Source organism: Vanellus vanellus, assembly GCF_965231255.1.
Source record: "Vanellus vanellus genome assembly, chromosome: 5".
NCBI lineage: Eukaryota > Metazoa > Chordata > Aves > Charadriiformes > Charadriidae > Vanellus > Vanellus vanellus.
The window spans coordinates 61,708,145-61,723,515 of NC_138910.1; the positions used below are offsets into that span (position 1 = coordinate 61,708,145).

At 39.9% G+C, this 15,371-nt stretch overlaps 1 protein-coding gene across 2 annotated transcripts in view; it reads left to right on the forward strand.

Annotated features, from left to right (window-relative positions):
• The window catches only part of DPYD (dihydropyrimidine dehydrogenase), a gene marked incomplete at its 5' end in the record, with an annotated part of 377,500 nt that overhangs the window by 320,056 nt on the left and 42,073 nt on the right, over positions 1 to 15,371 (forward strand). Inside the window, one exon of one of the 2 annotated variants that reach the window (XM_082483319.1) lies at positions 3,825 to 4,008. In XM_082483319.1, the coding sequence (XP_082339445.1) occupies positions 3,825 to 4,008 (184 nt within the window). The remainder of the gene's footprint in view (positions 1 to 3,824; positions 4,009 to 15,371) is intronic. The other variant, XM_082483320.1, reaches the window with a different exon arrangement.

Sequence of the window (15,371 nt, forward strand, 5' to 3'; positions counted from 1 at the left end):
ATGGTATAGGGGATTTGCCTTAGTAAAGACTTCAGAATATGTGTTCTCTTTGTTGTGTAATGATTCTGCTAAAAGCAAAGGCATTTACAATGTTTTACAACTGATGTGGTACTACTTGTCACCAATAATGAACTTTTTCTTCAAAATACATAAATTAAAAGTTTCAGATTGATGTGAATGATTAATAACAATCGTGTAACCTGTAAAATTCTTTTTACACAATAATAATCTCCTGCCAATTTACTCCAGGTCCTCAATTAAGATTTTTAATGGCTCTAGATTCTTTGACAAAGTTAGGCTCAGTATTTATGTTTAGTAATCGAGCAGACAGGTCATTTTTTATGCAAGACATCAGCAGAGACCTTTGCATGCCTCTCCCATCATTGCATTTTGCAGAACAGCTTTACTTAGAGCCTTAGCCTGTGATTCATTTCACATCCCCATTCCCCAATGAGATCATTTGGTGTATGTTTGATTTACCAGCAGCAAAACAGGCATTGTGTCTTTTAGTATCTCAGGCATGTCTGTGTAGATTAGAATTGTAACCTACAGTTGCAACTTATACTGTGAACGGTTTTCGATTTCGGAATACTGAGCGCACGATATAATTGATCATACATAGCATGTCGGCCTGCTTGTCTCTTTTGGGACGTAAAGGGCAATCATTGGAGTCTGGATGTGGGGGAAAGGGGAGGAGGTCAGATGTTAAAAATGAAATTGTAGCAGTTCGACTGCCAAGGCAGAGCCAAGCAATGCAGTAAAACCAAGCTTGCGCAGAATTTTCTCCCTGTATATTAGTGCAATACGAATAATATACGTTACCTTTCTAAGCAGGAAAGATGTAGCACCTTTCTCTTCTAGCCCAAGCTCTAGTCCAAAGCTAGAGAAAAACACGAGCAGGACAGCACTCGTCAGCAGGACAGTTAACAGCTTCATTGTGATCTGGACGTCGCTCTGCCCCATAGGTTGCTCACAGGGCCTGTCTCTCCCAAAGAAGAAAAAGCTACTTTCTACCTAAACGTTTCAGGTGAAACTGGACTGCTCTTCCTACTCTTCACACCCATAAAATAAGATACCAGCAGAAGAGGGGGCTCGATGTTTAGCTTTGCAAGAGAGGGGAAGCATGCCTGTTCCCAGTGCAAGCAGCAGGAGCGAAGCGGGGGCATTAATGATGTGTGGAGACAGGCTGGTTCAGTTCTTCTGTGATTTTTCCGGATGCATGAGTTTGAGTCTCACCTGGTCTGTTGCCCTGCCACTTCTCTTGTGCTGAGAAGAGTGCACAGTGTCATTTAAACTGGTGATTCAGAGGCAGCCGGGTATGATGCTAAAAACCTCTCTCTGTGGTGTAGAAATTGTCATGGCTGATGGGTCAGGGTGACCTTTTATCTCGACTTTGTTCACCACCTTTTAAAATGTAGCAAAGGTTTCTACATTGATTCATGGAAGATACTGTCAGCCTAAAACACAAATCTCACCATCTGATATATGCAACATAAGAAATTTCGAAGCTCAGAACGTTTTGGAATTCGCCAAAAACGTGGCAAAACTATTTACATTGGGTTTGTATGTGTTAATGTCGTATCTCTCTTGTTCTGGGAAAGGCCCATAAACATAAGCACTTGCTTTTGTCACAGTGAAATCAGTGAAAGGCGTATCTTTAGTTAATCTGCAACATTGGGCACCATTGTCGTAAGGCTTCTACAGAAGAGAAGGATCTTTTGAAACCACTAGCTAGTTCTGTTTCTAAGTCTCCATTTCGAATAACATTTTTCTTTAGTGCAAAGATTTACATCTTTCTTAAAAATTGCATTTTGCCTTCGGTTCTGGAACCTACTTGGCTTTCCAGGGAAGGCAAACAGTGCACTGTACATAGACTCACAGGGGTCAAATGTTAGCTCTTAGTGTGATATCATCTCCTGCACATTTTTATATTATTGCAGTTCATAACACTGCGCCAGAAAATGGAAAACAGTAAAAGCCTCTTTATTTATAAGGTTATTACAGGTATCCTCCAGTGTATCTCATGTGTATACATCCTGTCAAAATATTTCAGGATTTTGACAACGGTGCTTGAATTTGTTTTAAGTGACATGACATGGCTTTTAACTGTATTTTTTTGCAGTTTCAGTATTTTTAAGAATAGCTAATAAAAGCGTTACTAAAAAAATAGAGAATCCCTTGGTAAACCAAAAGGTTTAAAAAAGCATCAGTTGAGTTTTGCAGTTAAATAACCTGTACAGGAAATTATGTCTAGAAGTTTGTGGAAGGCATAACAGACCTAATTAATGCCCACAGTGTTTCTCCAGAGAAACAGATTTTGTGTAATGTAAATGCGCTGCATAGAAAAATTTCTTGTGCTTATTTTATAGTTTGCCCTTATTTTTTCCTTGTACAGCTGTAGTGTATGGTAGTTTACAATGTGATGTGTATCTGTCTTCAGAATTGCAAGTTGTGTTATCATTTCTGAAATGTGAAAAACAATGATATATTTCCTGTATTTTTTAAGTGTCGACGTCAGTTATGACCCAAGGGGTGTTTTCATGTCCGAGGAGTGTGGATGTGTTTGTGCACGTGCACACATTCATGTTCTGAAATAGGCGGCTATTTCATTGTAGTGTTCATTATGTGTGTATGTAAGTGTAGGTACTACCAGGAGCGTTCTTTTCAGCTTTTAGAATAAAAGCTGAACCAGAGGCTGAAAGCACTGACACATCTGGAATTTCAGAGCACTTCCGGGGACTGACAATTAATGGTACTCAACCAACTCTGCACCTCCTCACTGATGGATGATTAGAGTTTAGCTAATGAGAAGGTGTTCAGAGAAGAGTCAGGGATTTTTTATTCACTTGTCAGTTTGGTTGGGGATTTCTGTGGGTTTAAACCTGAGTAAATACCCACAAAGTGGTCCAGAAGAATCTGTGTAAATGGTCAGACTATTCTCTGCTGTCACTAGTTCTGTGTTTACATGTTAAGCTCTGCAGGTTAGGGATCATTGCTTTATATGTTTATAAAGCTGTATTGCTATCTATGTTTCTAAAGTATCTAAAATAAAGTGGCCTGGCCTCCCAGACCCCTGAATAGCAAATGGTGATTAGCAGAAGGGGACTGTTTTGTTCTGTGCCTGGCAATATCCAGTGAAAGGACAAGAGGCAATGGGCACAAACTGGAACACAGGAAATTCCATCCAAATATAAGAAAAAGCCGCAAGGGAGATTGAACACTGGACCAGGTTCCCTGGAGAGGTTATGTAGTCTCTGTCTTTGGAGATATTCAAACCCCGACTGGATAAGGTCTTGGGTAGCCTCCTCTAGTTGACCCTTCTCTGAGCTAAGGTTGGAGAAGACAATCTCTGGAGGTGCCTTGCAACCTCAGCAAGTCTGTGGTTCTGTGATTTGCTTGACTGGGACCTAACTGAATGTGTCTGTGCTTCCTGAACAGAGCAGGGTGGGGAATACCACTGTTTGTCCGCAAGCAAAGGCATAACTGGTGGTTTGCCAGTGTGCTTGGCATGCTCAGCATCGGCGCCCTGGAAGGCACACTTGAGGCTGGACTTGCAGGCTTACTTCTGAACCGCTTTCCGGTCTGGTCTAAGGGCTGCCATTAGGAAACCTAGGCATAACTAGTGTTACTGAGTCCTTTTTCTCCTGAACTGCAGTGGTGGTATCATGACATAGGATTAAGCAGCCAATTCATATCCTGAATTCTTGTAGTTCTTTCACAGTGAAGTTGCAGGAAGGATCTGATAATCAGTAAGTCCGAAGAGTTTGTAAGTTGCATATGCTCCTGTGCCAGGATGTTGCTGATAACTGACTTACATTTCTTAGGTGTGCAGTGCAATCCAGAATCAAGATTTCACTGTTATTGACGACTACTGCACTGGACTGCGAGCTCTTCTTTACTTGAAAAGCATTGAGGAACTTGGAGACTGGAATGGACAGAGTCCTGCAACCATGCGCCATCAGAAAGGAAAACCAGTACCTAGAATTGCTGATCTGATGGGACAGGTATGTTGTTTCATTGCTGTTCCTGTCTAACGACACAATGTCTCGGCTTTGAATGCAATTCCGTAATCGCTGTATGCAGTTTCTGCTTCCTACCTTGGTTAACCACTGCTGCTGTCACAATTAGTCACTAAGTCTTTTTCCTTCTGTCTATTAACAAATATCTGAAGGCAGCTTAAGAAAACAAAGTTGAAATGACTTGATATGGGATAACATTTTTACTATAAATATGATCTCTCAACTTGATTCATAGCATCATGTCTTTAAAAAAAGTGTAGGATGTAAAATTACAAATACATTGGAACAAGCTCTGGAACTGCTTGTTTTAATAAAACTCAACTCGATTCAGAATGATATTAATATTGTGCCAGATGTTTCTGGGTGTTCCAGCCAGGGTGCAAAATTCAGGAAACATTGAAAATACCCTAGCACTGGACATGAGCAGCTGAGACAGCTTGTCACAAACCAGCTGTTCCTGGAACACTAGGTCAGGTAGGAATTGCCCTTCAATCATTGTACCTGAGCATCTCATGGTCTTTCACGTATGCTGACTGCCAAACCCTCTGCAAGGCAGGGAAGTTCCAGGAGAGGAAGAGTGACACCAAATAATTTAATAGATTCTGCAAGATCATTTAAACCTCGAAAGTCTGTGGTGGAATAGGAATGTAAACTGGTCCCTCTGAAATCCTAACCTCTGGACTGTCTTTCCTCTCTGCTCTAGTAGTTCCCTGCTACAAAAGCATCTTTGGAGATTTTTGCCAGATGCAATGGGTTTGCAGCCTCCTGCTCACCCCTCCACCAGGGCACTGGCTGGTCCGTGCTGAGAAGCAGGGAGGTGTAACTGGCTTCCTACTGATGCCCCGCTGCCTACTGCTCTAAGCAAAATACCTGCACAGCAGGGAGGCTGAGCTTTTGTTTCTGGTTACTAGAGGGGATCGCTTTGAAGACTGATTTCAGTTATACATCATGCCTATTGATTATCCTTCCAAAAATCTGATATAACACTGTTGAAAATGTTGTAAAAAGTAAAGAATTACAAAAGAATAGGATTTGGAGTGTCAAACGCCTCCAAATCTCTGCTTATCGTTGCTGATGACTGGAGTTGGATTTAGCAAGAGATTAGAGACTCCTATATTGTTGTTGTTCTCTGTGGAGCTCTGAAAATTATAACATTACCTTCCAGGAGAAAAGACAATCCTATTCCTAAAGCTCTGGATAATACGCTGCTTAAAAATAAAACAAGATATAAGCAGTTTCATTTTCATCTACTTATGTTAAGCAGTTAAGCCAGGCTCAAAGGGTTATATCTAAACTTCCGTCCTTTAACACCTGTAGAAACATACACAGCATTTCCAGCTCATGTAACAGAGATTTGTTGTAATTCTTCTTTAAAGCTGCATTCAGTGTTCTACCTTTCTATTACCTTTGTACTCTACTAAACAGACAACCATTGTCAAAGATATTTCTCGTGTCCCTTTGAATGAGAAAAAAAAAATATAATTCTTAGTCTTTTCTGCTTGTCACTACATCAATAATTAACTTTAAAAAGGTAGCGTGAAAAGATGCTTTAAGGAAGCATTTAATAATTCAAAGGAATCTTAACTTGAAACAGGTCACATGAAAAAGAATGAAAAACAAAGCCCTATGTAATCTTGTCTGGCTGGCTCTGTTAGACGTTTAAAAGGAACAAGGCATACAGAATATAACTGATTGTGTATTTGATTGCCCTTAGCGCTGAATTATATCATTGGATCATTACTACTAAATAATAACATATAAAGTTAACCAGGCTGCATCATTGGTAAGGTAGTGATATATTTTAGGCATAAGCTGAGGATGGCTGTTAGTCCAGGAATGAGCATTCAAGGGAAAAGGAAGAAAAATAATACAACACGGGTAAAAGGAAATACCATGATAAATGATCCTACTAGGGGCAATCAAATACAAAGGCTTGATATCATTAATATTTATAATATCATAATTAGCAAGACTGTGCCTAAGCAGTGTTATTAGTGTAACTAATTATGTTATCATAAACTAAGTTTGCAGTATTATAGGAATCAGTATTCTTACCTTCATAAATTATTATCAATATTGGATTTCATGTACTTGTGCCTAGTAAATTTAGTTAAGTGCTGTAGTTTCATCGAGATTCAAACACAAATATCTAGCTTGCTTGGCAGCAAGACATAATACACGCTTCTGATTCTTTTTCTAAAATAAATTTACTAAAAAGCCTGTCCTTGCTCCCTATTTGGAAAAGAGAAGATAGCCTGTTCATGTGATGTATATGTTCTCGTCAATGAATGTAATGTGTAGGAATATATATGTTATATGTGGAGTGAAATGTGAAAGCCAAAATCCCGCATTACAATTTTAAAAATTGACGAGGAGCTCTCCGAGTTTGTCTTGGTATTACTATGAGATGAAATGCAATTTCTTCAGTTAAGACCCCGTGAGAAGGTAAACAGCAAATACTGATGAACTTTTGCATTCAAAAAGAAAAAGTGAAGATGCTAATTTTGATATGTTGTATTTTTGGTGCAGTAAATGGACGATGATTCCTTTGTATCTTTACATTTTGTTACAAAATTCCTATTAATTTTCACATAGAATCACAGGGCTAAAAAGTTCAGGCAGTTGACAATTTCATGAGAAGGAACTGAGGGACAAGAATCATTTTCGACAGCATCAAGAACCACTTGCCTTCTGATTGTATACAAATTCACTGAGCCTCTCCCATTTTTGAATATATTATGGAGTTAGGACCGGTCCTATTCCTTGCTAAGTATGTTCATAACAGTATCTATTTTGATTCACAGTGCAATATTGAATGTTAATGTCCGTATTTTTATATAGCGGTGCACTTTTCTTTTGATAATTCATTTTCTGTCCTGGTTTCAGCATCAAACAGATGCTGAGTGCAGAGTGTTGCCATAGGAGAGTGACACAGTAGAGCTTTGTCATGAAATATTGTAGCATTTGATGACCAGAGTAAACTAAAAGATAAATACTTTCTTCTAAGTGGTACACCTGACATCAAACTGAAGCTGTCTTGCCATGCAGTCACCAGATAAATGACAAACTGAACAGTTATCACTGTCAGTTGTTACATTTATCACAATAATTTCCTACCTAAATAGAAAGAATACTAAAAATACAGTGCTAAATAGCGTCATATAATAAGCAGTTTAATAGCAAACATATCAAATTTTGGCTGAAAAAGAAAATCATGTTGATTAGTACCTGTTCATGCTTCTGCATTAATGAAACTAATACTTTCATCTGATAATTTATAGCCCTTAACATATGAGAAGCATCATAGCACCGGAAAATATTTTGGAAACTTGAGTGCTGTTTTTATGTTTTTCACTGTTGCAGAATGTATTTTTTGGTATTTAGACCCTAAATTTATCGTCTTTGAGCCAGCTAGTAGATATTTTCTGATAGCCTTTTCAATAGTGCTAGCTTTTTCCCTTTTGCTAACACAGCAGCTGCTGCTGGAGTCAATTCTTGCCATTGTCCGAGATGTGACCTGTGGTACTACACTGCCTGTAATAGCAATGAGGTTCCCGCTTAGAAATGCTAACCTCAGTTGTGGCTTCCAGTCACCGGGTGATACTGTTTTCCATAGCTCCACTGATTTTATTCATTCTTTCCTGCGGTTGTAACCTTATCCATAACCGCTCCAAAGACAGTCCCAGCACAGATGCTGCGTCAGACTCGCAAAGGTGGACAAAGCCAGTCTTCTGGGCTTCCTTCCTCATTGCTTTTCTGATGGCTTATTTAGTTGTGGCATTTTTTTCTGTGGGAGGACCTGACATTTGAAGCCTTGACACAGAGGACTGTCATTAATATCACCTCTGAATCACCTTTCCATTAAATGCATGGAATAAAATTTGTCAGCTTGTCTCAGCTATAATCTCAGCTTGCAAATCTCGACACTGAGATGAGAGAATGGCAAGGTAATGATGACACCACACTGCTTCTCACTGACTCCCTTGAGGAAGAACTTTTGTAAAAGCACACTTACCTCAGCATGAATTTAGGACTGAGATCAAGTGCATGATGCAAGCAGGCAGACAGTTAAGATGTAGAGCATGCTCTTACTAACCAAAGTTATTAGGGTGGCTGCATAAGAGAGAGGGAGAGCACAGGTGGTATCCTTATAATCCAAAATTAACAGAATTATCTTTTAAAATAATGTTCCTGAGTTTCTCAGGCAGATACATGACCAGGAGCGATAAAGATAACTGTTCTCACTAGGTGTCTGGATAAGGTACAATACTCCCCAGAGGTGCAATTTATCTCCTGTGTGTAGTCACTGTCTCACCTTGTCTGTTTATTACAGGACTCTTTTATTAGTTGCTCACTGATCTTACTCCAGAGAGATGAAGTGATTATGTCCCCAAAATGCACTGGTGTCAGCTGATGGTCAGAGAAGTGACATAGTGTTTTTCTGTATAAACTTCCACCTAATGTCAGCTATAAAAATCATACTTAACACATTGGCCTCTATACATGCCAGGTAACTAAACATTAAAAACATGGCAGTGTATTCAGTTGGTAGGTGTGGGTTTATAGGAAGAGATAAACATATATGGATGTTTCATGCCTTGCTTTCAGCACCAGAAGTTTTGCAAAAACTGGCGCTTGTTTGATCACGTCTAAAGGTTAAAAAATTAAAAAGAAGAAAAAGTAATAGTTTAAGCATCTTGATTCCAGAAATATCCAAAACCCAAAACAAAATGGTTTTCTTCGTGGATCCTCCTCAACTTTTAAAAACATACCTGATGATAAAAACACATTTATGGAACAGCAGACAGATGAGAGATAAGGGTCCTGAACACTCACAGCGTATGAACTTCCATGAAGATCCTCATCACCTTAAATTTAGCAAGCTGCTGATTTTGTTCTCTGAATGCATGGAACTCCCATTTAGACTAAAATACACACTTCCTTCAAGTGTCTGTGGGCACTAAAAACTGAGTCTTCTGATCAGTATAAGCCTACTAAATTCTAACTCGATTGCAGTAAAATCTAAATAGCCTTTTGTATGGCAGAGGAAAAACCTTGCTATACCATCGAGATTTCGTACAAAATATTAAATTAACTCTTCTATTAAATAAATAAATAAAATGTGAACTCCCAGCGATGCAAGCACACTATTGCAATGCATGCAGCAAATTTTGGCTGCTTTCATATTCTTCAAAACCTCTGGCTATCCTTCACTGAGCAGAGGTTTTCACCCTTCATTTTTTGAAAGTGCTCCTTGTTGTTGAGGAAGGAAAATTTGTCTAGTGTGGTAAAGAACTGTCCCCTTTTTTCCAGCACTGCATAAAGAAATGTAGTGGTTTAGCCCCAGCCAGCAACAAAGAACCATACAGCCATTTACTCACTCTCCCCCACCAGCGGCGGGATAGGGGGAGAATTGGTAGAAAAAGGCAAAACTCGTGGGTTGAGATAAAGGCAGTTTAACAGAACAGCAAAGGAAAGAGGAAAACAACAATACTGATAAAGGAATATACAAACACAACTCATATACAGCCGCTCACTGACCGGAACCCGAAGCCCAGGCCACTCCTGAGCAGTGATTTCTGCCCCTGGCCAGCTCACCCAGCTGTATACTGAGCATGAAGTCACAGGTATTGAATAGCCCTTTGGCTAGTTTGGGTCAGCCACCCAGGCTGTGTCCCGTCCCAGCTCCTTGTGAAAATTCACCCTATGCCAGCCAGAACCAGGACAAGAAGACAGAACAAGCGGTATTTGTGGCCATATCCAGAAATACGGACCATCTCATCATATGGTGGTATAGAGGTTGCAATAAAAAATAACATTGATGAAGAAACCCTTTTTCCCATATTGCCATCACCAGTTCTGAAGAAGAACTAGAGGGGGGAAAAATTAATTTTAGGCTGTTTGATCCTTTTTCCCATTAGCTAAGGCTTGCACCTGAAATACAGCTCTCAGCCAGGCAAAGCCTCTTAAGTGTAAGCCAGTATTGATCGAGAAACCTCTTGGTGTAGGGTATTATGGGAACTGTGCATCAACACACACAGGGACTGTTGCCATATGTGCTTGTTGGGTTGACTGAAAATAAGGCTCTGCCATAACATATCTGAACCAGCATCTGCAGGCGGATGAGGAGGTAAGTCCTTTCCTCCTGCTTCCCCCTCTCAGTCTTTCACCTTCTCCCCTGACATGATGAAAGGTCTCCAGGTGGGAGCCTGACGGTCCCTCTGTGGAGCATCACCAGTAGTGTTTTGGGGAGCGCCAGCAGAGCATCCCCTTGCGCAAGTCATGCTTACCAGGTTTGCTGCCATTGGTGAACCTCCCAGGGTTTGCAAGCCAAAAGCAATTATGAGCAATCCCTGGCCTCACCAATTTGTAGAAAAAAGGACCTCTCTCACATTATTTTTTTTCCTAACTGGTCTATTATGGAAGTTTATGTTGTGATTATCTACAGTACAGTTTCTCATGGAGACTGCAGGTTGTTACATTAAATGCATCTTCCCTAACAGTGAAGCTGTTTGCAGTAGAAATGGATAAAACAAAAGGAACTAGGATTATTAAAGTGGATTTAAAGTAGTTTAATCTTTGTGGGGTTTATATGTACTGTATGCTAAATTTGCTTCCAGCACTGAGTTTAAAGTTTCATATTCACAGCCAGTAAATGTGGCTATTAAGAAACAATGTATTCACGTTAACTCCTTGGCTGTGGCAGTTTTAGTGCATTCACTGCTGGCAACGGACATCAAGCCAGGAAAATCCAACTCCTGATGCAAAAGGATTTAAAAAAAAAATAATCCAGGCACTGCCAAAAATACATAATTCTTTTTTTGTACTCTGCAGTTTGTTTTACTTAGGGAAACGGCCTGGTCATACCCTGCAGCATGCATTCATTACAGTGATCTTTGACTGGCAGATGCAGAGTAATAAGATGCATATTTTAGTGCTTATTATAATACCCTGTCCAAAAACAACTTGACAAATTTGTGATTTCGACAGTATCTCATTTTGCTGGCTGCAGTGCTCTGTGATTGCCTGGTCCACGTGGCTTGCAGATTATGCATACCACCAATACTGCTCATTAAAATGGCCACAGTTCACCAGTTTCGGTAGCTTGGAACGAACTTGGAATGAATTATTATACAACAAAGAGGCTGCTGTCATGCAGAACAAAAGACAAGCAAAAGAGAGCTTTGGCTTAATGAGGCTAAGTGAGTGTCTCCCCTGCATCACCAGCTACTTGACGGCCTTTGAGCATGGATTTTTTTCTCCACAGGCCAAAACCTTTGGTCTATTATTTTGTGTTTATGCACCTTGAGGCTAATATACATTTTAATATGCTGCACATGGAGAAAAAAATCAGCCATTAGATTAGAACATGTGCACTCCCTGTTAAGTTAATGACAGCCGAACATAGAGATAAATTTAGGTTTTCATATTTAATTATAGCACAGCGCAGTACGTTTAGCAAGGATAAATTGCACTATTATTATGCTTCATTTTTTTTGACATCTTTTCATATTAACCATGCGCACTTACCCCACTTCCTCCCCAGTGTCACACATAATGTCTCTGTGCATCATCCTTCTCTAACACCATTAATTTTTTATTCTGTGCAGTTGTATATGTATTGTTGTATTTGTTACTTAGGGTTAGCTTGCTTGTTGGACAAAACCATTCAAAACAGCCCTTATGTTAGGTGATCTACGTAAGCAGTAAGGACAGAAAAGACATAAACCGAACTGGCCTGCGTGGCCAGACATGCCTTCTCTCATCTGCTCCCAGAGTGGGGGTTCCCAGCCCTTCTGCCCTGGATGCCTTTCAGCGCAGCGCGCACTGTCTGTGACTGCAGTGGTCTCCCCTTTCTCAAGCAGCTGAATTAGAAAAGCCAGAGAAATAATGCATGGAAGGTTAAATGAGTTCTACAGAATTTTGTAGTTGGATGATATTAATGCAGACAATGGCGGTGATAATCTAAAATGTCTCTGTTCTGAAGAATTTAGCATTGTTTTGTCGTATAGGAACTAAAACAGAGCTGATGTTGCTAGGTGGTATGTGCTGTTCGTCGGGGCTTTGCGTATGTGTTACCTCTGTTTGTCAGAGCTGTTGCTCCAAGAATAGCATCAGGAATTAGGCCAGATTTCAGCCTTACAGAAGACAATATGAAATTAAATGTAGAGGGAAGCTGGCATGCAGTTCAGCCTTTGCTTGTCCCTATCAAGTTGTAATGGGAGTATTTGACAATTTCTGTGCTGCCATGAACTTGACGGTAATGTTGGACTATTTGTTACTACCTAAGAGAGCTTTTAGATTTGCTTTCAGCACTGGGCTGAGCTATTCAGATAGCTGTGGTTTGTGAAAAATATGTTTGCATGCTTCACAAAATTAAGGAAATACTGCTATTTTCCCAAGTGGATTAGAGCAGGTAATAACTCATAGGAAGAAGATTTTCCTCCTCCCGCTGTGTGTATAAGCAAGTAGGAGATATTATGCTACAGGCTTATTCCTAGATTATTCCTTATTGGATAGTTGTTTCGTGACAGAAGACACTGTGGCTTGATGACCAGAGGGTCATGACAGGAATAATAATCACCATATGAAAGGGTGTCTGGATCTTGGTGATAAAGCATTCCTCATCGCAATCAGTCAGCACTTGCTGGTGCAAGAATTTTCCTCAATGGCAGAGATCAGCTTTTTCATATTCATTGAGAGCAAATCAGTCTCCCTCTCCCTTTCCCTCTCCCCTCCTCTTTCTCCAACCTTCAGTTCTGTACCAGCTTTTACTACCAAAGAGATTTTTCTTTGTCAGGTGAAATTCACGGAGTTTGGGGATGTTCAGGACACTGCAGTATTTGTGGGATTGGTACTAGTTGCGGAGCCTTACTCTTTGTCTCCTCACTGAGTAAAGCCCTGGTCAGTAGTGATCGATAGCTGATTGTCTACAGTTCAAGCTCTAGAAAATGTGTCAGCAATTAATTTATGCGTGCAAAACTCTTCTCCCTGATTTTTTAAGTGCAGATTTTGATGCAAATTGCATCCGTGAAAGCAAGGTTGCGCCTTTCAAAATGTAAGCTATAATTACTAGTCTGAGAACCTGATGATATGAAATTCTTCCTCTAGAGTCTACCCCTAGTAAGAGAAGTCATTTATTAACAACATTGTGTGGTTTTAAGCGGTACTTCTAACCATCTTTTTATTCATTAAGCACTGGTGAAATGCATGATGTTGTACAGGATGTAGGGTTACAGAGTTGCAGATATCCAGATGGCTTAGAAACATCTATGCAATCAGAAATGTCTCTTCTGTATCTACAGGTAGCTATTATTAGTTAAACCTACTTTTATCTACGTGTTCCCAGTTTGTTTTACGGTACTAGTCACAGACATACATTCCGATGTGCAGGTAGAGACTTGGGCTTTTAGCTTCTGAAAGAATCATTGTCCCTTTAAACTTATCACGTAAGAAAGCTGTTTACTTGGATAGCAAGGTGCTCTGTAGGCCACAGCGCTCCGTGCAAGAAAAGTGCAGAACAAAGTCCATCGTATTGGTGATAGGCAAGTATTCATTTTCAGCCTATTTTCCAATAATTGTATTATTTCTGTGCTAGTTTTGAGAAGAATTCGGACTACAAGATCTCTTAATTCTCTTAGGAACAGATTTGGCCCTTAAGCACAGCCCGAAGTGTAGCGACATGCACAGATGTACAAGAAATCTAGGAGGAGTGATTTATGGGGAGAGGCTAAAGAAACTATAACTCTCAAGTGTCCATATGTCCTGCCTAAATGATGTGTGTAAACATAAGAGGTGGAGAGCTCAGTGGTCTACAAATATTTGAAGTTTGCAATCAATTGAGAGAGGGGGATTTTATGATGTAGAGTGAGAACCCAACCAAGACTGATGAGTTGAATTGGAAAAAAAAGGAAGTATTCAGGAAAGGCAGGAGGAAAATTATCCTGATTGGAAGGAAAGCCTTTTTGTAGAAATGATGGAGGTTTCATGCTGGGTTGCGGAGACTAAAGTTAGGGCGGACTTTTAAAACTCGAATGCATGAAGTCTAACAGAAGTACTGCTGGGAGAAATTTCTGGTTGCCGGGAGTACGTGCTGGACATGTAGACTTTTACTGTCTGATTTGCACGAAGCTAGCCTACGGCCCTTTCCAGTGTTTCAGCTGCACGCTAGGGGCTATCCTTGGAAGCCACTGCATCCTAACAAATTGTTCAGATAATAACTCAATATAAGCCACTGGAGCTGACAGTACCTAGTAAGATGCAATTGAAATGTCTTTTTGCTTAAAGATTAAGATCATACTTAAGGAACATGATTATGTCCGTTCCCACTTACTATATTTTCATTGCTATAAAAAATCCTTGAAGGTTTTTCTGTAATCTTGTGTGGTTTTGATCCAACCACGTGGATGCCTCAGCAGTCAGAGCAGTACTTCCTGAGTTTTTATGGACAAATGGATTAAAAATGTCTTTCTGTTTCATTGCCTATTAGTCATACGCTGGCACAGGGCAACTGCCCCCAGTAACAGAACAGAACTGTTGGGCACACCGTTTCTACATGTAGGAGTTGAGAAAAGAGATTTCTGCACTTTGCTGACCTATTCATGCTGTACAGAATTCATTAAGGCCCAGGAACTGCGTTTGGGTTGTTCCAGGGAACAATTACAGCCAGCCTGTAATCTGCTGCTCCCCAGCACGCTGGGGCTCTGTAATAGTTTGAAGGGGCCTGGCAAGGATTTTATTGATTTCTTGGGATCTCATTCAGGCTGATTGCACTTGCGTACTCTGATGGTTGATGTTTAAGAACACCTACCCTAGCTGTTATTAATAAGGTGGGTCTAATCCTCACATAGGTAAGACCTTGTTTGCCCTTCATTCAGTTCAGCAGACAAGTTTTAATGAAACAGCTCCCTTTTATTTTTTATGCCACAGCTCTGTTTTTGATTGCCACATCTGGAACCATCCAGTGTAAGTAAGTCACTATATAACCCGTATATATTGGTCAGGATATGTCATATCGTATATCTGTTCTTTCATTAATCATTTTGTCTCTTTGCTGTTTGCTTGGAATAATTAATGCATTTTTTTCTATTACTATGTTGTATTTCTTCCAAGTTGCTGATTTATTTATACATAAAAGCTGTAAAATACCTTGTTGTTTTATACAGTATGTCTGGATTCATGAGAAACCCAGAAGCGTATCACTGAAATAGTACATAGTTTTAGATCGTTCAAGACAAGACCTTGCAGTTGAGTTTAAAGGAGTTGAATTCTAGAATCTATTAATTATAATTTTATTTATTTATACTACCCATCATTACAGCATAGAGCATTATATCCTAGATGCTAATCCTT